Raw genomic sequence first — 14,744 nt, 5'->3', positions numbered from 1 at the left:
GAGCAGAGACTCACGATAATGTGACCCCGTCGCCCCATCTTGTGGACTTACGGCAAGGGCCCAGACTGCCCGACCGTGCCACGTGGAAAACTCGCGGGTGCTCAACGGTCCCGCCCGAATTTCGCATTAACTCGCGGGTACCCCTCAGGGCCGACCCGAATTCAACAATGGTCTAAAGTAAAGTCAAGGTAACCGTGTGTCCAAACATCAAGGGGAACCCGAGGAATCACCCCCGGTGGATTCCACTCAATGTAATCATCAAGGTGACCGTATTGGGAATGGTGAAAGAGGAAATCACCCTCGATGACCACGACTGAATAGCTACACTACAAAATTACCATCAGGAGTGCGTTATGAGGGATCACCCTCGGCAGTCGGTAGTAGCTCTGCAGAGTCGATCAACAAAAAGGGGCGTGATATGATGTGAGGTGTCGGGCTCTGATCGCCGATCACGTCGATCGAGGCGTCGATGATGAAGCAGGGGCAACAAGGACAAGTGGGGGTCACTGATGGATCACTAGCCAACCTATACTAAGCAGTTTAGGATAAGCAGGTAGGTAACAATAAGCAGGTACAAAAGCAGGCTATGCATCAGAATAGGAGCAATCAATTACAGTAGCAAAATCTAATGCAAGCATGAGAGAATAGAATGGGCGATATCGGGATGATCAAAGTGGGGGCTTGCCTGGTTGCTCAGACAAGGAGGGTTGTCGTCGACATAGTCGATCACAGGGGCATCAGCAGCTATCCCGAGGTCTACCGGAGAAGAAGAGGGGGAAGAAATAGTAAATACACGCAAACATAAGCATAACAAGATAATAAGTGGGGCTAGAGGTGTTCTAATGCAGCATTAGGCGATACTGGCGAAGGGGGGAAACATCCGGGAAACTTTCTCGGTTCCGGACGTCTGTCAGGCAGATGAACCGGAGGGGAAAAGTTCAACGTTTGCTATGCTAGGGATGTGTGGCAGACAAACGGACCACATATTCGGGCCCATCTCGTCGTTCTGAGCAACTTTCATGTATAAAACTTTTTCATCCGAGTTACGGATTATTTTATATGCTTTTCCGAAGTTTAAAACAATTTCTGGAATTATCTAAATTAACAAAAAAGAAATTATGACGTCAACATTACTAGAGGATGACATCAGCAGTCAACTGGTCGGCTAACCAGGTCAAACTGAACAGTGGGTCCCACCTATCATAGACAGTGGACTAACAGAAGTTTAAATTTAACTAAACTGAGGCTAATTAGAAGCTGGGCCCCACACGTTAGTGACTGATTAGGTTTAACTAATTAAGTTTATTTTTAAAAACATTTGACTAACCTAATTAGGGGTGTGGGCCACATTAGTCAGTGGCTAGGGAATAGTACCCCACGTTGACCGTGGTCAACGCGGTCAAATAGAGGCACTGGGGCCCACTGTCAGCGGCACTGGGTGGGATCCATCGGCGCCAGGTCAGCGCGGCGGCCGGAGCAACACCGACGGCCATTTCCAGCGGCGACGCGGCTCGGGATCCACCGGAAAATGGCCACAGGCCATCATTTTGGACGCGGATGGCCGCGTTCGAACGCGCACGAGACGGCGCACCCAGCGGTGGCACTAGCATGACCGGAGATGGACTAGAATGACGGCGGCGAGCAGCGGGGCGGACGCCAGAGTTCGGCCGTAGCGGTAGGGGGAGCTAGAGAGAGCGCGAGAGGGAATAGAGAGATGGGAGAGGAATAGGGGCTCACCTTGCGGCACTCACGATGGCCCTCGGAGGTTTAGTAGCAGCATAGACGGCGCCGGAGACTAAGAAGGGCGGCGACGACCGAAGACGTGGGCGAAAGGGATCCGACGCTTCGGTGCTCCCCAACTCCAGCTGAGGCCACTGTTCGATGGAGAGGACGATGCTAGAGCTTCCCGACAGGTTGGCGGACCGAGGCGATGGTGGTGGCCGCGGTGGCGATGTAGCATGTCGACGGCGGAGCAGAGAAGGAAGAAGGAGTCAAGGCGGGCGCTCCGGCGGCCCCCAACGCGGTCCAATGGCATCGAACGAAGTGGACGACAGCGCTGGAGCTCCAAGACAGGCCGGCGAGGCTGGAGGGGCCCATTTGTCACGGGATCAACCGACGCACATCGACGGTGGCGCTCGGGAGGAGTGAGCGTGTGAGGCAGAGGGGAAAGTGGATTTGGGGGTGGAGAGGTGCAAGTGGGAGAGGGGAGTGGGAGTGTGCCCGAGGCGTCGGGGCTGCCCTTACCCCCTCGCCTGCGACGTGGCAGCACGGGGCACCACGCCAGGTCCGGTGGGAACAAGCTAGGGGGGGTGCTCGGTCGCATGAACAGAGAGAAGGAGAGGGATGACCAGGAAGGGGGAGTGGGCCGGTCTAGCTGGGTCGGCTGGCTGGGTGGGCCAAAGCCCAAGTAGGGAAGAGGCTTTCTCTTTTTCCCTTTTTGCCTTTTCTTTTACTATTTTTTTCAATAGCCTTTGCAAGCCACAATTGACTTTGCAAAAATATGCCACTGGCCAAAACAATTTCAAGGAATTATTGGGCACTGCCACAAAAAGATTGTGAGGCTTTTGAAATAGTTTGCAACCTTCATAATTTAAAAAAGGCATTTAAACTATAGTTTTAGCCATTGTTTTAAAGTGGTTTAGGGCACTTATACATTTGCAAAAAAAAATTGGTTCACAACAATATTAGTTATGGATTATTTGGCACATGAAGAACATTTTAGTTTTCATGTTTGAGAAATTTTGAATTTCACTCATAATTTGAATATGAATTTGACAAGTGATTTGGATCAGGTGAGGATTAGCAGCAGTAACGTGATGACATGGAACCATTAACATGGGATTACTATATCTTAATTATCCGGGCGTCACAATTCTCCTCCACTACAAGAAATCTCGTCCCGAATTTAAGGGGTGGAGTAAGGGGGAAAGACTCGGGAAGGACGAAGCTCAACACAAGATAGGTACCTGGGGCTATCTCAGGGAACGTGGCATAGAGGCATCTCTCGTGTCGAAATTCATGAAAGTCATTGAGAGCAAGGTAAGGAGGTGCAATTAGAAGCTTCAACCGGGTAGGCAATCGTTTGTTACCTGAAACAGAGAGTGAAAGGGGTTCGGAGCAATGGGAATAAGTATTGAGTCTGATACCAGAACAGATCACAAGAAGGTGGCTCGTGAATTACATATGAAGCCAAGCGCGATGAACAATTTTGGAAGACAGGGATGTACAGGAGAGTCAGGTTTCGATCCTATGGAACTGTGAGTTATGGGCCCGCCATGTGGGTTAACAGCAGGAAGGCGCTAATCATTTTGCACGGTCATGATAGCAAGGCAAGTCAGAGGATAGCCAGTCAATTATGTTGGCAACAACATTGGTACCAAGGGTGAGGGACGAAGAGAACCATTTTCCTGCTCGTTAAGACGAGGCGGACCAATAGGCAAAGTTCTCGTCCATCGGCGGCTACCGGAATGTCATCAACAATAGTAACAAGGTCTTATAGACAGAGCTTGTACACCGACGTGTTTGCATTAAGCAGCGAGTTATCGCTGCTCAGATGTGTTAGTTTATAAGAAAGGTTAAACAAAACAATGGAAGGGAAAAGTGTAGACTCGAACTAGTTATCGGTGTTCTCGAGTGTCTAAAAACTCAGAACCCGTGAAAAATTGGAATCGCCGAGAAATAATAGTTTTTTGAAGAACTCATAAGAAGTTATGTAGTTCCGTGATATCCTCGAGATAACAGAGTGTAATAGCTGAAGGTAGAACATGATAGAGGTTGGACAGGTGAAAAGATCTGCAGAGGACAAGTACTTCAACTTGTCCGAGAAATGGGATCAAAGAAGAACTATAGAGTCGTAACCACGGTTGCAAAGGACCAAATATAGATACAAGATGAACTTATCACAAGGGGATTATCATTATAACAAAGCTTCCATGATAAGTTCCACATCGGGTCCATGGGCATGAACTCAAAGGTTCAAGGTCGTCTCCCACTTCTCTAATTCACAACTTTCCATTTACTTTTCGTTTTCGATGAAGTTGTAGAATTGAAAATTTATCCGAAGAAATGCCAGTAGATATAACTCGCATAAACTTCGGGTTCACAGAGTTTAGGGAAGCCATAGATTCAACCCATAGGGACATCTTAGGAACATATACCACAACTTTAGGAATAAGTAACTGAAGCTCGGAAACAGAGCATGGTTGACAAAAGCAGGGGATACAATTTACCAAAGGCATTATGTATCCAAGGAAAATCTCACAAGGTTACTGAATAAGAAGGACGCTGTCGGATAAAACCCAACAAAGGATCTAGCGGTCCACAAGGGATCTGATGTGAGCATCGGTACTCAACCAAAAGAAGAAAGAATGCAAGGAGATCAGACTATAAAATCAACTGACTAATTCAAGCTCAAAAGCAAAGGAAATATGATTTCCAAATCGGAGGATCAGAAGTGGAGGTTCTGATCAACGACAAGTAAGTTGAATAGACATAGATCAACAATCAATCAAGGTTTGATTTGTCGAACACCAGCTCATGTCTGGAGTGACGTCTGAACCAAGGGGAGAATTTGAAATAGGACTGATGATCGCGAGCATTCGCAAACGAATCGAATCAAATGCTCGAAATTACGATGACAAAGGATGCTAATGAGTATTGCTAGACATATGGAAGTAACCATAATGCAAGCAGATAATTATTAGCAGAGCAATATTTGGAGAGGATTATCGTAAGATCGGATGGTATTCCAAAGTATCTTGTGAACCACATGAACAACTATGGATGAACGGATACTCAGCAAGCGCGAGTAATTATCTGTAGGGGATATTCATGTGGCAAAGAACTGCAAGGTAGTAAGCATAAAGGGTTCTCGGAACATCAGAGAGTATTTCAGGACATCTTGTAATAACAGGAGCAACTGGGGATGAAGGTATGAACGACAATGCAGGTAGTTACTCATAAGGACTTGTCGATGGTAGGGATCGCAACGGCTAAGGGCACAAGGGTCTCGATAAAACTTCGGAGAGTATCTTCAGAATCTTCTAATGAAGCAGGCCATCATCTGGAATGAAGGGGCTCTCCGGGAGAAAGTATTTACGAGAACCTAGAGTTATTGTTAGCAAAAAACATTTAACCCAAGTAGAAGAGAGATCATATTCCCAAAGTATAGACGAGGAATAAAAGATACCACCCAATGGCGACGTGGGCCTGTAAGCCACACAACCATGTTAGTAAAACAATTTTTCAGTGACTAGACTCAACTTCGGCCAAGGAGTTAGAAAGGGGGATCCTACAGGCAGTCGGCTTTGATACCAACTTGTGACGCCCCCGATTCAATCGTACACTAATCATACACGCAAATGTGTACGATCAAGATCAGGGACTCACGGGAAGATATCACAACACAACTCTAGACACAAATCAAAATAATACAAGCTTTATATTACAAGCCAGGGGCCTCAAGAGCTCGAATACAAGCTCGATACACAAGAGTCAGCGGAAGCAACATTATCTGAGTACAGACATAAGATAGACAAATTTTGCCTTAAGAAGGCTAGCACAAACATCAACAATCGAAGAGGCAAGGCCTCCTGCTTGGGACCTCCTAACTACTCCTGGTCATCGACGGTCTCCATGTAGTAGCATCCATCAGTGGTGGCATTTGGCTCCATGGATCCACCATCTGGTTGCATCAACCGGAAAGAAGAAAGAAGGGGGAAAAGGGGTAGCAAAGAAACCGTGAGTACTCATCCAAAGTACTCGCAAGCATCACATCTATACTAAGTATGCATTGGTATCAAATGGAAGGGTTGTATCTGTGGACTGAACTTCAGAATGCCAGAATAGAGGGGAAGGCCTAGCCTATCAAAGACTAGCATCTTCAAGCAGCTCCGAGCATCTTGCAGCATGTAGAAGAGTAAAGAATACCAATTTAATATTTAACAAACATGTTGTAGAACCAACGCCTAGAGATCCTTCCTCGACTCCCTGCGAGAAAGCAATTCCGGAGCCACATATCCATCACATACCTCGAATATCCATTTCTAGTTATATAAGATCCAGATACAAGTATGAACATCCATTACCGTGGACACGATATTCGAATATATATCTTCCCTGCAGGGGTGCACCATGTTACCCAACACGCTCGATCACTCTGGCCGGACACACCTTTCTGGGGTCAATGCCCGGCCTCGGAAGATCAACACATTGCAGCCCTAACTAGGCTCAGCAGAGAGGTCCCCATCGGTCTACATCCTAAGCGCTCCGGGGTCTTGGGCCCATCGCCCGCAGCAATCCGGGTCGTTGCGCGCAGGGTGAATACCAGCACCGCCTCGGATGGCCAGCATGATTTGACCGTGCCGCACTGGTGAACTGGACGTCTGACAAAGCTTCGGCTGATACTGCGACGTCGAGGCCCATATCTATTCTCGCGTGGTGGTTAGTGCGTAAAGGCCAAAGGCCAACTCAGAACAAATACCCAAACCTGTTAGTGCATTGGGGGCTCGCGGAGACGAGTAGAGACTCACGATAATGTGACCCCGTCGCCCCATCTCATGGACTTATGGCAAGGGCCCAGACTGCCCGGCCGTGCCACGTGGAAAACTCGCGGGTGCTCAACGGGCCTGCCCGACTTTCACATCAACTCACGGGTACCCCTCAGGGCCGACCCGACTTCAACAATGGTCTCAAGTAAAGTCAAGGTAACCGTGTGTCCAAACATCAAGGGGAAAACTTGAGGAATCACCCCCGGTGGATTCCACTCAATGTAATCATCAAGGTGAACGTAAGAGGGACCACCCTCGAGGTTCACACTTTAGGTGTTGAACGACAGAGCCGTATTGGGAATGGTGAAAAAGGAATTCACCCTCGATGACCACGACCGAATAGCTACACTACAAAATTATCATCAGGAGTGCGTTATGAGGGATCACCCTCGGCACTCGATAGTAGCTCTGTAGAGTCGATCAACAAAAAGGGGCGTGATGTGATGTGAGGTGTCGGGCTCTGGTCGTCGATCACGTTGATCGAGGCGTTGATAATGAAGCAGGGGCAACAAGGAGAAGTGGGGGTCACTGATGGATCACTAGCCAACCTATACTAAGTAGTTTAGGATAAGCAGGTAGGTAATAATAAGCAGGTACAAAAGCAGGCTATGCATCAAAATAGGAGCAATCAGTTACAGTAGCAAAATCTAATGCAAGCATGAGAGAATAGAATGGGCGATATCGGGATGATCACAGGGGGGCTTGCCTGGTTGCTCAGACAAGGAGGGTCGTCGTCGACATAGTCGATCACAGGGGCATCAGCAGCGGTCTTGAGGTCTACCGGAGAAGAAGAGGGGGAATAAACAGTAAATACACGCAAACATAAGCATACCAAGACAATAAGTGGGGCTAGAGGTGTTCCAACGCAGCGTTAGGCGATACTGGCGAAGGAGGGAAACATCCGGGAAAGCTTTCCCGGTTCTGGACGTCTGTCAGGCAGATGGACCGGAGGGGAAAAGTTCAACGTTTGCTATGCTAGGGATGTGTGGCGAACGAACGGTCTACGTATTTGGATTCGTCTCGTCGTTATGAGCAACTTTCATGTATAAAACTTTTTCATCCGAGTTATGGATTATTTTATATGCTTTTCCGAAGTTTAAAATAATTTCTCGAATTATCTAAATTAACAGAAAAGGAATTATGATGTAAGCATGACTAGAGGATGACATTAGCAGTCAATTGGTCGACTGACCAGGTCAGACTGACCAGTGGGTCCCACCTGTCATAGATAGTGGACTAACAAAAGTTTAAATTTAACTAAACCGAGGCTAATTAGAAGCTGGGCCCCACACGTCAGTGACTGATTAGGTTTAACTAATTAAGTTTATTTTTAAAAATGTTTGACTAACCTAATTGGGGGTGTGGGCCCCATTAGTCAATGGCTGGGGAATAGTACCCCGCATTGACTGTGGTCAACGCGGTCAAACAGAGGCGCAGGGGCCCACTGTCAGTGGCACTGGGCGGGATCAACCGACGTCAGGTCAGCGTGGCGGCCGGAGCAACACTGGCGGCCATTTCCAGTGAGCGCGTGAGGGAGAGGGAAAAGTGGATCTGGGGGAGGAGAGGTGCAAGTGGGAGAGGGGAGTGGGAAGGGATCCCGAGGCGTCGGGGCTTCCCTTATCCCCTCGCCGGCGACGTGGCAGCGCGGGGCACTGCGCCAGGTCCGGTGGGAACAAGCTGGGGGGGGGGCTCGGTCGCGTGAACAGAGAGAAGGAGAGGGATGACCAGGGAGGGGGAGTGGGCCGGTCTAGCTGGGTCGGCTGGCTGGGTGGGCCAAAGCCCAAGTGGGGCAGGGCATTTGTGTTGATGCAAGAAGGCCATCCCATCTCCTATCTCAGCAAAGCTTTGGGCCCTAAATCTCAGGCATTGTCCACTTACGAAAAGGAGTGTTTAGTAATACTACTAGCTATGGAAAAATGGAAATCATACTTGCAGCATGCTCCCTTCACTATTGCCACACATCACAGAAGCTTGGTCCACTTGCAAGATCAAAAAATGTCCAGCCCTATGCAACAGAAAGCATTTCTCAAATTGCTTGGACTGCAGTACACTATTGTGTACAAGAAAGGATTGGAAAATACTGCAGCTGATGCTCTGTCCAGACCACCTGCTCCCATGGAACTGTCTGCCATTTCCTTCTGCATCCCCCAAGTGGCTGTCGGTTGTTGCCGAAGGATATCAAGCTCACTCGGCAGACAAGGAACTTCTCCAAGAACTAGCTCTCTCTGGCAAAAATGACAAAGGTTATGTCCTACATAATGGGATTATTCGATATAAGGACAGAATTTGTCTAGGCCACAATACTGAAGCACACCAGGCAATTATGTTAGCACTGCATAGTAGTGGAGTTGGGGCCATTCAGGGTTCCAAGGCACATATCAGAGAATTAAGGCCTTATTTGCTTGGCCTGCCATGAAACAGGCCATACAGTCCTATGTGCAAAGTTGTACAGTCTGTCAGCAGGCTAAGGCTGAACATATCAAGAAACCTGGATTACTTAGTCCTCTTCCCATACCCAAAGAGGCCGGGAGTCTAGTCAGTATGGATTTCATCGGGGGGCTACCCAAGAGCAAATCGTTTGACACTATCCTAGTTGTGATTGACAAGTTCAGCAAGTATGGGCACTTTGTACCACTGTCACATCCCTTTACTGCACTGCAGGTTGCACAACTCTATGTGGATCAGGTCTATCGGCTGCATGGGCTTCCCAAAGTGTTGGTCACTGACAGGGATCCCATCTTCACAAGCACCCTGTGGCAAGAACTGTGCAGATTGACGAACACTACCATGAATATGAGTTCAGCTAGTCATCCCGAGACAGATGGACAAACAGAGAAGCTGAATCAGTGTATGGAAACGTTCCTGAGATGTATGGTCCACTCCACTCCTAAGAAGTGGGCACACTGGTTGCCCCAGGCAGAATACTGGTACAATACGAATTACAATTCAACACTGGGCACAACACCATTTCAAGTCTTGTATGGCTACCAACCTCGTCACCTGGGAGTTGACAACTTGCAAAGTTCACTATCTTCTGACCTGTCAGGCTGGTTAGCTGAGAGAAATCTGATGCAAGGCTTAATCAGGGAACACCTGTTGCGCGCCCAACAGCGGATGAAGGCTCAAGAAGATACTAAACGCTCTGACCGTCAGTTCAAGGTGGGTGACCGGGCATTCCTGAAACTCCAACCCTACGTGCAGCAGTCAGTTGTCCGACGACCGAACCACAAGCTGGGTTTCAAGTACTTCAGGCCGTATCAAATAGTTGCTCGCATTGGTGAGGTGGCTTACCGGTTGGCCCTGCCGGAGTCCAGCAAAATCCACCCAGTGGTGCACGTTTCGCTGCTCAAGCCAGCGGCTCCTCCTTCCAATTCTGAGGATTCTTTAGAGTACCTGCATTGTGTGCTCGAGCACGCATCCAGACCAGCTCAAGTGCTTCAGTCGCGTTTGGTGCAAGTGGGGGGTCATACCAGCACACAACTGAACATTGCTTGGCAAGGGTTGCTGCTGTCCATGGCAACCTGGGAATGGGCAAGTACGATCGCACCAGCGACAATGACCTGATACTGAACAGTCGAGGGCGAGTTGTTTCTTAAGGAAAGGGGAATGCAACAACCTGGACCCGGCCCAAGAGTGGGCGACTGCATGGCGGGCCGTCTAGGCTTGTAATAGCAAGTACTTATAGTGGTGTGTGCGTGTGAGGGAGGGTATCGAATTGTAATCAGAAACATTATTTCTTAATCAAGCCTTCCTCCCTGCTCTTTCCCCTTCTCCAAGTTCTCTCTCCCTTCTCCATTCTCCTGGTTCGAGCTCTCTCTCCCTGAGATAATTCTCCATTCTCCTGGTTCGAGATCCACATCCCGGCGAGACGCAGGGAGGTAGATAATTCTCCATTCTCCTGGTTCGAGGTCCACATGGTGCTACGGGAACTTAGCAAAAACCGCTTGAAAACTCAGGGGTTATGTGGACTTCTTTCCAAGTTTTTCATATCCACAGATTTGTTTTTTGTTTTTTTTGAAATTATATCCACGTGGTTTTATCCTGTTAGACTGCTTTCCTGGTTTAGAGAATTCGTTCTGTACATTCCACCTATCCAAACAACCCCTACATACGCTTATGATCATGATGTCTTTCCTAATTGGGTCGATGAATTCTCTGGGTTTTTTTTTTTTTGCAGGGGGAATTCTCTGATTTTCTTTGTAAGCTCCTTTCGTGAAGGATGTACTGATATTATCAGATCAATAAAGTAGCCATGACGTCATCCCCTCCCAAAGGAAAACTATCGATCGTGTACGCCTCGGTGCACACAACACACGCGTAGACTAGTCCTGAGGTAGACAGACTCAGGCAGACAGTACACACAGGTCACGCGTAGACTAGTCCTGAGGTAGACAGACTCACGCAGACAGTACACACAGGTCATGCAAAAACTCGTACTACGAAGACACCGGAGATTCTGAAACAAAGCAGTAGAGCATTTACGATTCACCAAACTAAGGGACGCACACACTACTTGGATAAAGGCAGTAGTAAAAGGAACTTGTCCCCAAAGAAAAGTAAAAGGAACTTGAAAACGAAGGCTCTACTGGAGCTCCACTAGGAGTTAAAAGTTTATTGTCGCCGCCATGCTCGGAGTGACGGCATGAGAACGCGATACGTGTGCACGTCGCACCGAAGACGCGCCCGCGGTCGGTCACGTGGGAAGCCCGGCCGCTCACATCTTGCCCTTGCGGTGCGCGCAGGACGAGCCGGCGCACCCTTCCACGCACTTCTCGACGCATTTGTCCACCCGCTCCGCCGCGCGCTCCTTGGCCAGCCGGTCCTTCTCCTCGAAGTAGACGGACGCAGCCTTCTCCGCCGCGCGCTCCTTCACCGCGCGCTCGTCCTCGTCGCCCAGCCGGAGGCCGTGCCCTCCAGCGTCGTGCTTCTGCGTGCCTGAGCCAACCGTCAGCTTCTCCTTGATCGCGCCCGTCATGTTGCCCAGCGCCCCGAACAGACCGGTCCCTTGCTGACCCCTGCGTGCGCATCAACACGTCAAATGTGTACGTAAGTCCTAGTTTGACTTTTGTGCAAGTTAATGAGTTGAGACTTGAGAGTGGCATACCTATCGGCATCGTGGGTGCCGGCCGTCTCCCTTGCCTTGTCGGCGGCGGTCTGCGTGGTCGCCATGGTCCTGTCCCTAGCTTCCTGCGCGGTCCCCTTGGTGGCGTCCGTGTACTCGCCCGCCTTCTGCTGTGTCACGTCCTTGGTCTGCCTCGCCTTCTCGGCGGCGGCGTCCTTCGTCTGCTGGGCCTTCTGCATGGTGGTGTCCTTGGCCTCCTGCGTCTTCCCAGCCAAGGCGTCCTTGTACTCTCCCAGCTTGTTCTTGGTAGCCTCAGCGGTCTCACTCGTCTTCTGCGCCACGGTGTCCTTGGCCTCCGTCGCCTTCTCGACGGTGTAGTCCTTGGCCTCGCCAAGCTTGTTCCTGGTGGCCTCCGCCGTCTCGCTCGTCTTGTGCGCGACACTGTCGTTGGTCTCCTTGGCCTTCTCGGCGGTGTAGTCCTTGTACTCGCCGAGCTTGTTCCCGGTGGCGTCCGCCGCCTGGTAGGTCTTGTCTGCGGCGGTGTCCTTGGCGCCGCCGAACGTGCGGCCAACCGCGCTTGCCAGGGACTTGGCGCCCTCCTGCATGCTCCCCAGGATGCCGCCGCCGCCGCCGCTCGGGTGCTCGGCGTAGGCACCGCCGCCCAGTGCGCCGTGCTCGCGATCCGCGCGGGCGCGCGCGATCTCATCCGCCGCGCGTCGCGCGTCCATCTCCGCCTGCATCACCCGCTCGTCCCGCGCGCGCGCGATCTCGTCCGCCGCGCGGCGAGCGTCGGCCTCGGCCCTCGCCTCACGCTGGTCCTGCCTCGACGACATGGTCGCGCGCTGTGGTTGAACTTCTCTGGAACTTGCTCGCTCGTGCTGGTGCTGTAGTGTTGGTTGTAGTGTTGCAGTACACAAGTGAGTGAGCTAGCGTTTGTGCAAGTGTGTATATATTCCCCGGCGAGTAATGCGAGGGTGACACGTAGGTCTGGGAGGTGGACGCGTGTGCCTCGTGTTGGAAGACAGGGCTTGCTGACACATGCGTTTGAAGCGGACACGTGCCTCCGGGTGGAGGCGACGTCGTCGCTGAGCTGCTTCCATGGGCTTCTACTGTTGCCTTGTGGATGGTACGGGGAAGTGCGTGCGATAGTAGTGAGTGTGTGTGGATAGGATTGCAGGGAGCAACTGTGTCTCGCTTAATGTGAGGTGAAACTTAGATGTATGCGACGCTGCTTCCTTCCCTTTGATCGCTGTTTGTTTTGATTTCTTTCTTTTTAATTTTATTTGTATTCTGAAATATTCTAAGATATGAATATTTATATTTAAAATGTTTATGCAGTGTCAAAAGAATGTTCGCGCAACTTTTAGAAGTTGTTGATGGCATTCAAATAAATATACATTAAAAATATTCACATGTTCCAAAAAAAGTTCATGATATTTAGAAAATATATTTATACAATGTAAAACAAATGTTGAGATAATAGAAAAACAATGTTTTGTACAAACAAATAAAATATACGTGACACTTCAAACAAATATTCACGCATTTCAAAAATACTCTCATGACATTTTAAAAAATAACACCATGTGAAAAAAATGTTCACTATGTTTTAAAAAGTTTTGTGCAAATAAAAAAATGTTCAACGTTTATGTGAAAAACTTTTAATACGTACTCAGAAAAATGTTCAAAAACATATATTTGAAAAATGTGTACTTCTTATATTTTTGAAAAATGTTTAACGTATATTTTTATTTGAACAATAGGAGTTACCCCCCGCCCTCTTTTATTAGAAAAAGGAACAACTAGGAAAATGCATCCTTACACAGGACTCAATCAGACCTTCAAATACGGCACAATATTTTTACCAAAATAGGTAGAGCAAGCAACAAAGCAGTGAGAAGGAAAGATCCACTAGCATAGGACTAGATCTCTTGGAATACATTTTTCAACATAGCCGGCGCCGTCTGCTCACCAGTCGCCGCTCCAGGATGGATCATGGCCAAGCTATCATCGGTAGAAGGGCACCTTAAGCATCGACGTAGAGAACTTTCAACTGATGCAACCGAGAGCTCACACGACCCAAGATGCATTTTAGACTCCGCCAAACCCTTCCCTACAACAACAACAACAACAAAAACAACAACAACAACAACAACAACAACAACAACAACAAAGCTTCGTTTGGATAGCCTTGCGAAAACCCTAGAAATAATATATTTCTTAGTTTCTTGAAGACCAATGAAATCACATCTAGTTTTGAAAATAGTACCACCTAAGCACTACACTTTGCTAGGTTGGCCCAAACCTCTAATATTCCATATAAGACATATCATGATATCCTAAATGGGTGAGACAAACCACAAAAGTTCAGTTTTAGTTAAAATAGCAGGCGATTTCTCTAAAAGACCAGCAGTGCCAATTCGATTGAAGGGAAAAGATCGAGCAGGGATGTTCAAATTCTGGCATAGGGTAGAAACTAAATTATCAGGTAAGGCAACTCTAGGATTAACATTAGCAAAAGCTAAACATAGATCTTTTTCTTCTTCAATAATACCAGAGATAATATGTTGTTTACTATGATCATTATCACCAACAGATAAATCAACTTGTTCAATTTTTTTCATAAGAATATCATTACTAACAGTAGTAACGGAGTCACCTCTAAAGGTAGTTGGGGCCTCAAGATTTTCTTCCTCTGGTAGGCAGTAGCTTTGGCCATAATGTTGATATTGCCATGAGTCCTAGTGTTAGGCTTCTAAACCAAGACATGGCCCCACTTGTTATGGAAAGGACCAACATCTGTTTGAAGCTTCTTGTCAGACACATCCTCAAGAGGCATCAATAGTGATCTTTTGCAATTTCCCATGTTAAACATTTCCACAATTTTAGGAAGCTGCTTATCCACTTCTTGCATCATACAACCATCATTGTCCTCATTAGATTTAACCACATCTAGTGATTTAAGCATATCAAAATAGTAGGCCAATGTTGTATAGTATGTTCTATGCATCATATCACCATCATTTACCTCAAGTGGATGACTTAAGATTTATCAATCCGCGAGAGGTGTAGTAGGAAGGTGGCTCTCTCTCAAACAACCCTGCAGTCAAAATATAAAGAGTGTCTTGTATCCC

At 48.3% G+C, this 14,744-nt stretch overlaps 1 protein-coding gene across 1 annotated transcript; it reads right to left on the bottom strand.

The window, feature by feature from the left end:
• Positions 1 to 11,005: 11,005 nt before the first annotated feature.
• Positions 11,006 to 12,527, bottom strand: LOC123094861 (late embryogenesis abundant protein 1). The gene is made up of 2 exons (XM_044516740.1): positions 11,653 to 12,527; positions 11,006 to 11,563 (listed from the first exon to the last, which is right to left on the bottom strand). The coding sequence occupies exons 1-2, from the start codon at positions 12,441 to 12,443 to the stop codon at positions 11,263 to 11,265; spliced, it is 1,092 nt and encodes a 363-aa protein (XP_044372675.1). The 5' UTR covers positions 12,444 to 12,527; the 3' UTR covers positions 11,006 to 11,262.
• Positions 12,528 to 14,744: the final 2,217 nt, after the last annotated feature.

This window comes from Triticum aestivum, chromosome 4B, assembly GCF_018294505.1.
Source record: "Triticum aestivum cultivar Chinese Spring chromosome 4B, IWGSC CS RefSeq v2.1, whole genome shotgun sequence".
NCBI lineage: Eukaryota > Viridiplantae > Streptophyta > Magnoliopsida > Poales > Poaceae > Triticum > Triticum aestivum.
The sequence above is the reverse complement of the archived record's forward strand: the minus strand, read 5'-3'. Positions and strand labels throughout refer to the sequence as shown.

What these genes read in the sequence shown, in the direction of transcription:
- LOC123094861 (XM_044516740.1), bottom strand. Translation starts at nt 12,443, where the DNA reads ATGTCGTCGAGGCAGGACCAGCGTGAGGCGAGGGCCGAGGCCGACGCT. An exon ending in GGCACCCACGATGCCGATAG is followed by an intron (nt 11,564 to 11,652) that starts GTATGCCACTCT and finishes ATGCGCACGCAG; the next exon opens with GGGTCAGCAAGGGACCGGTC.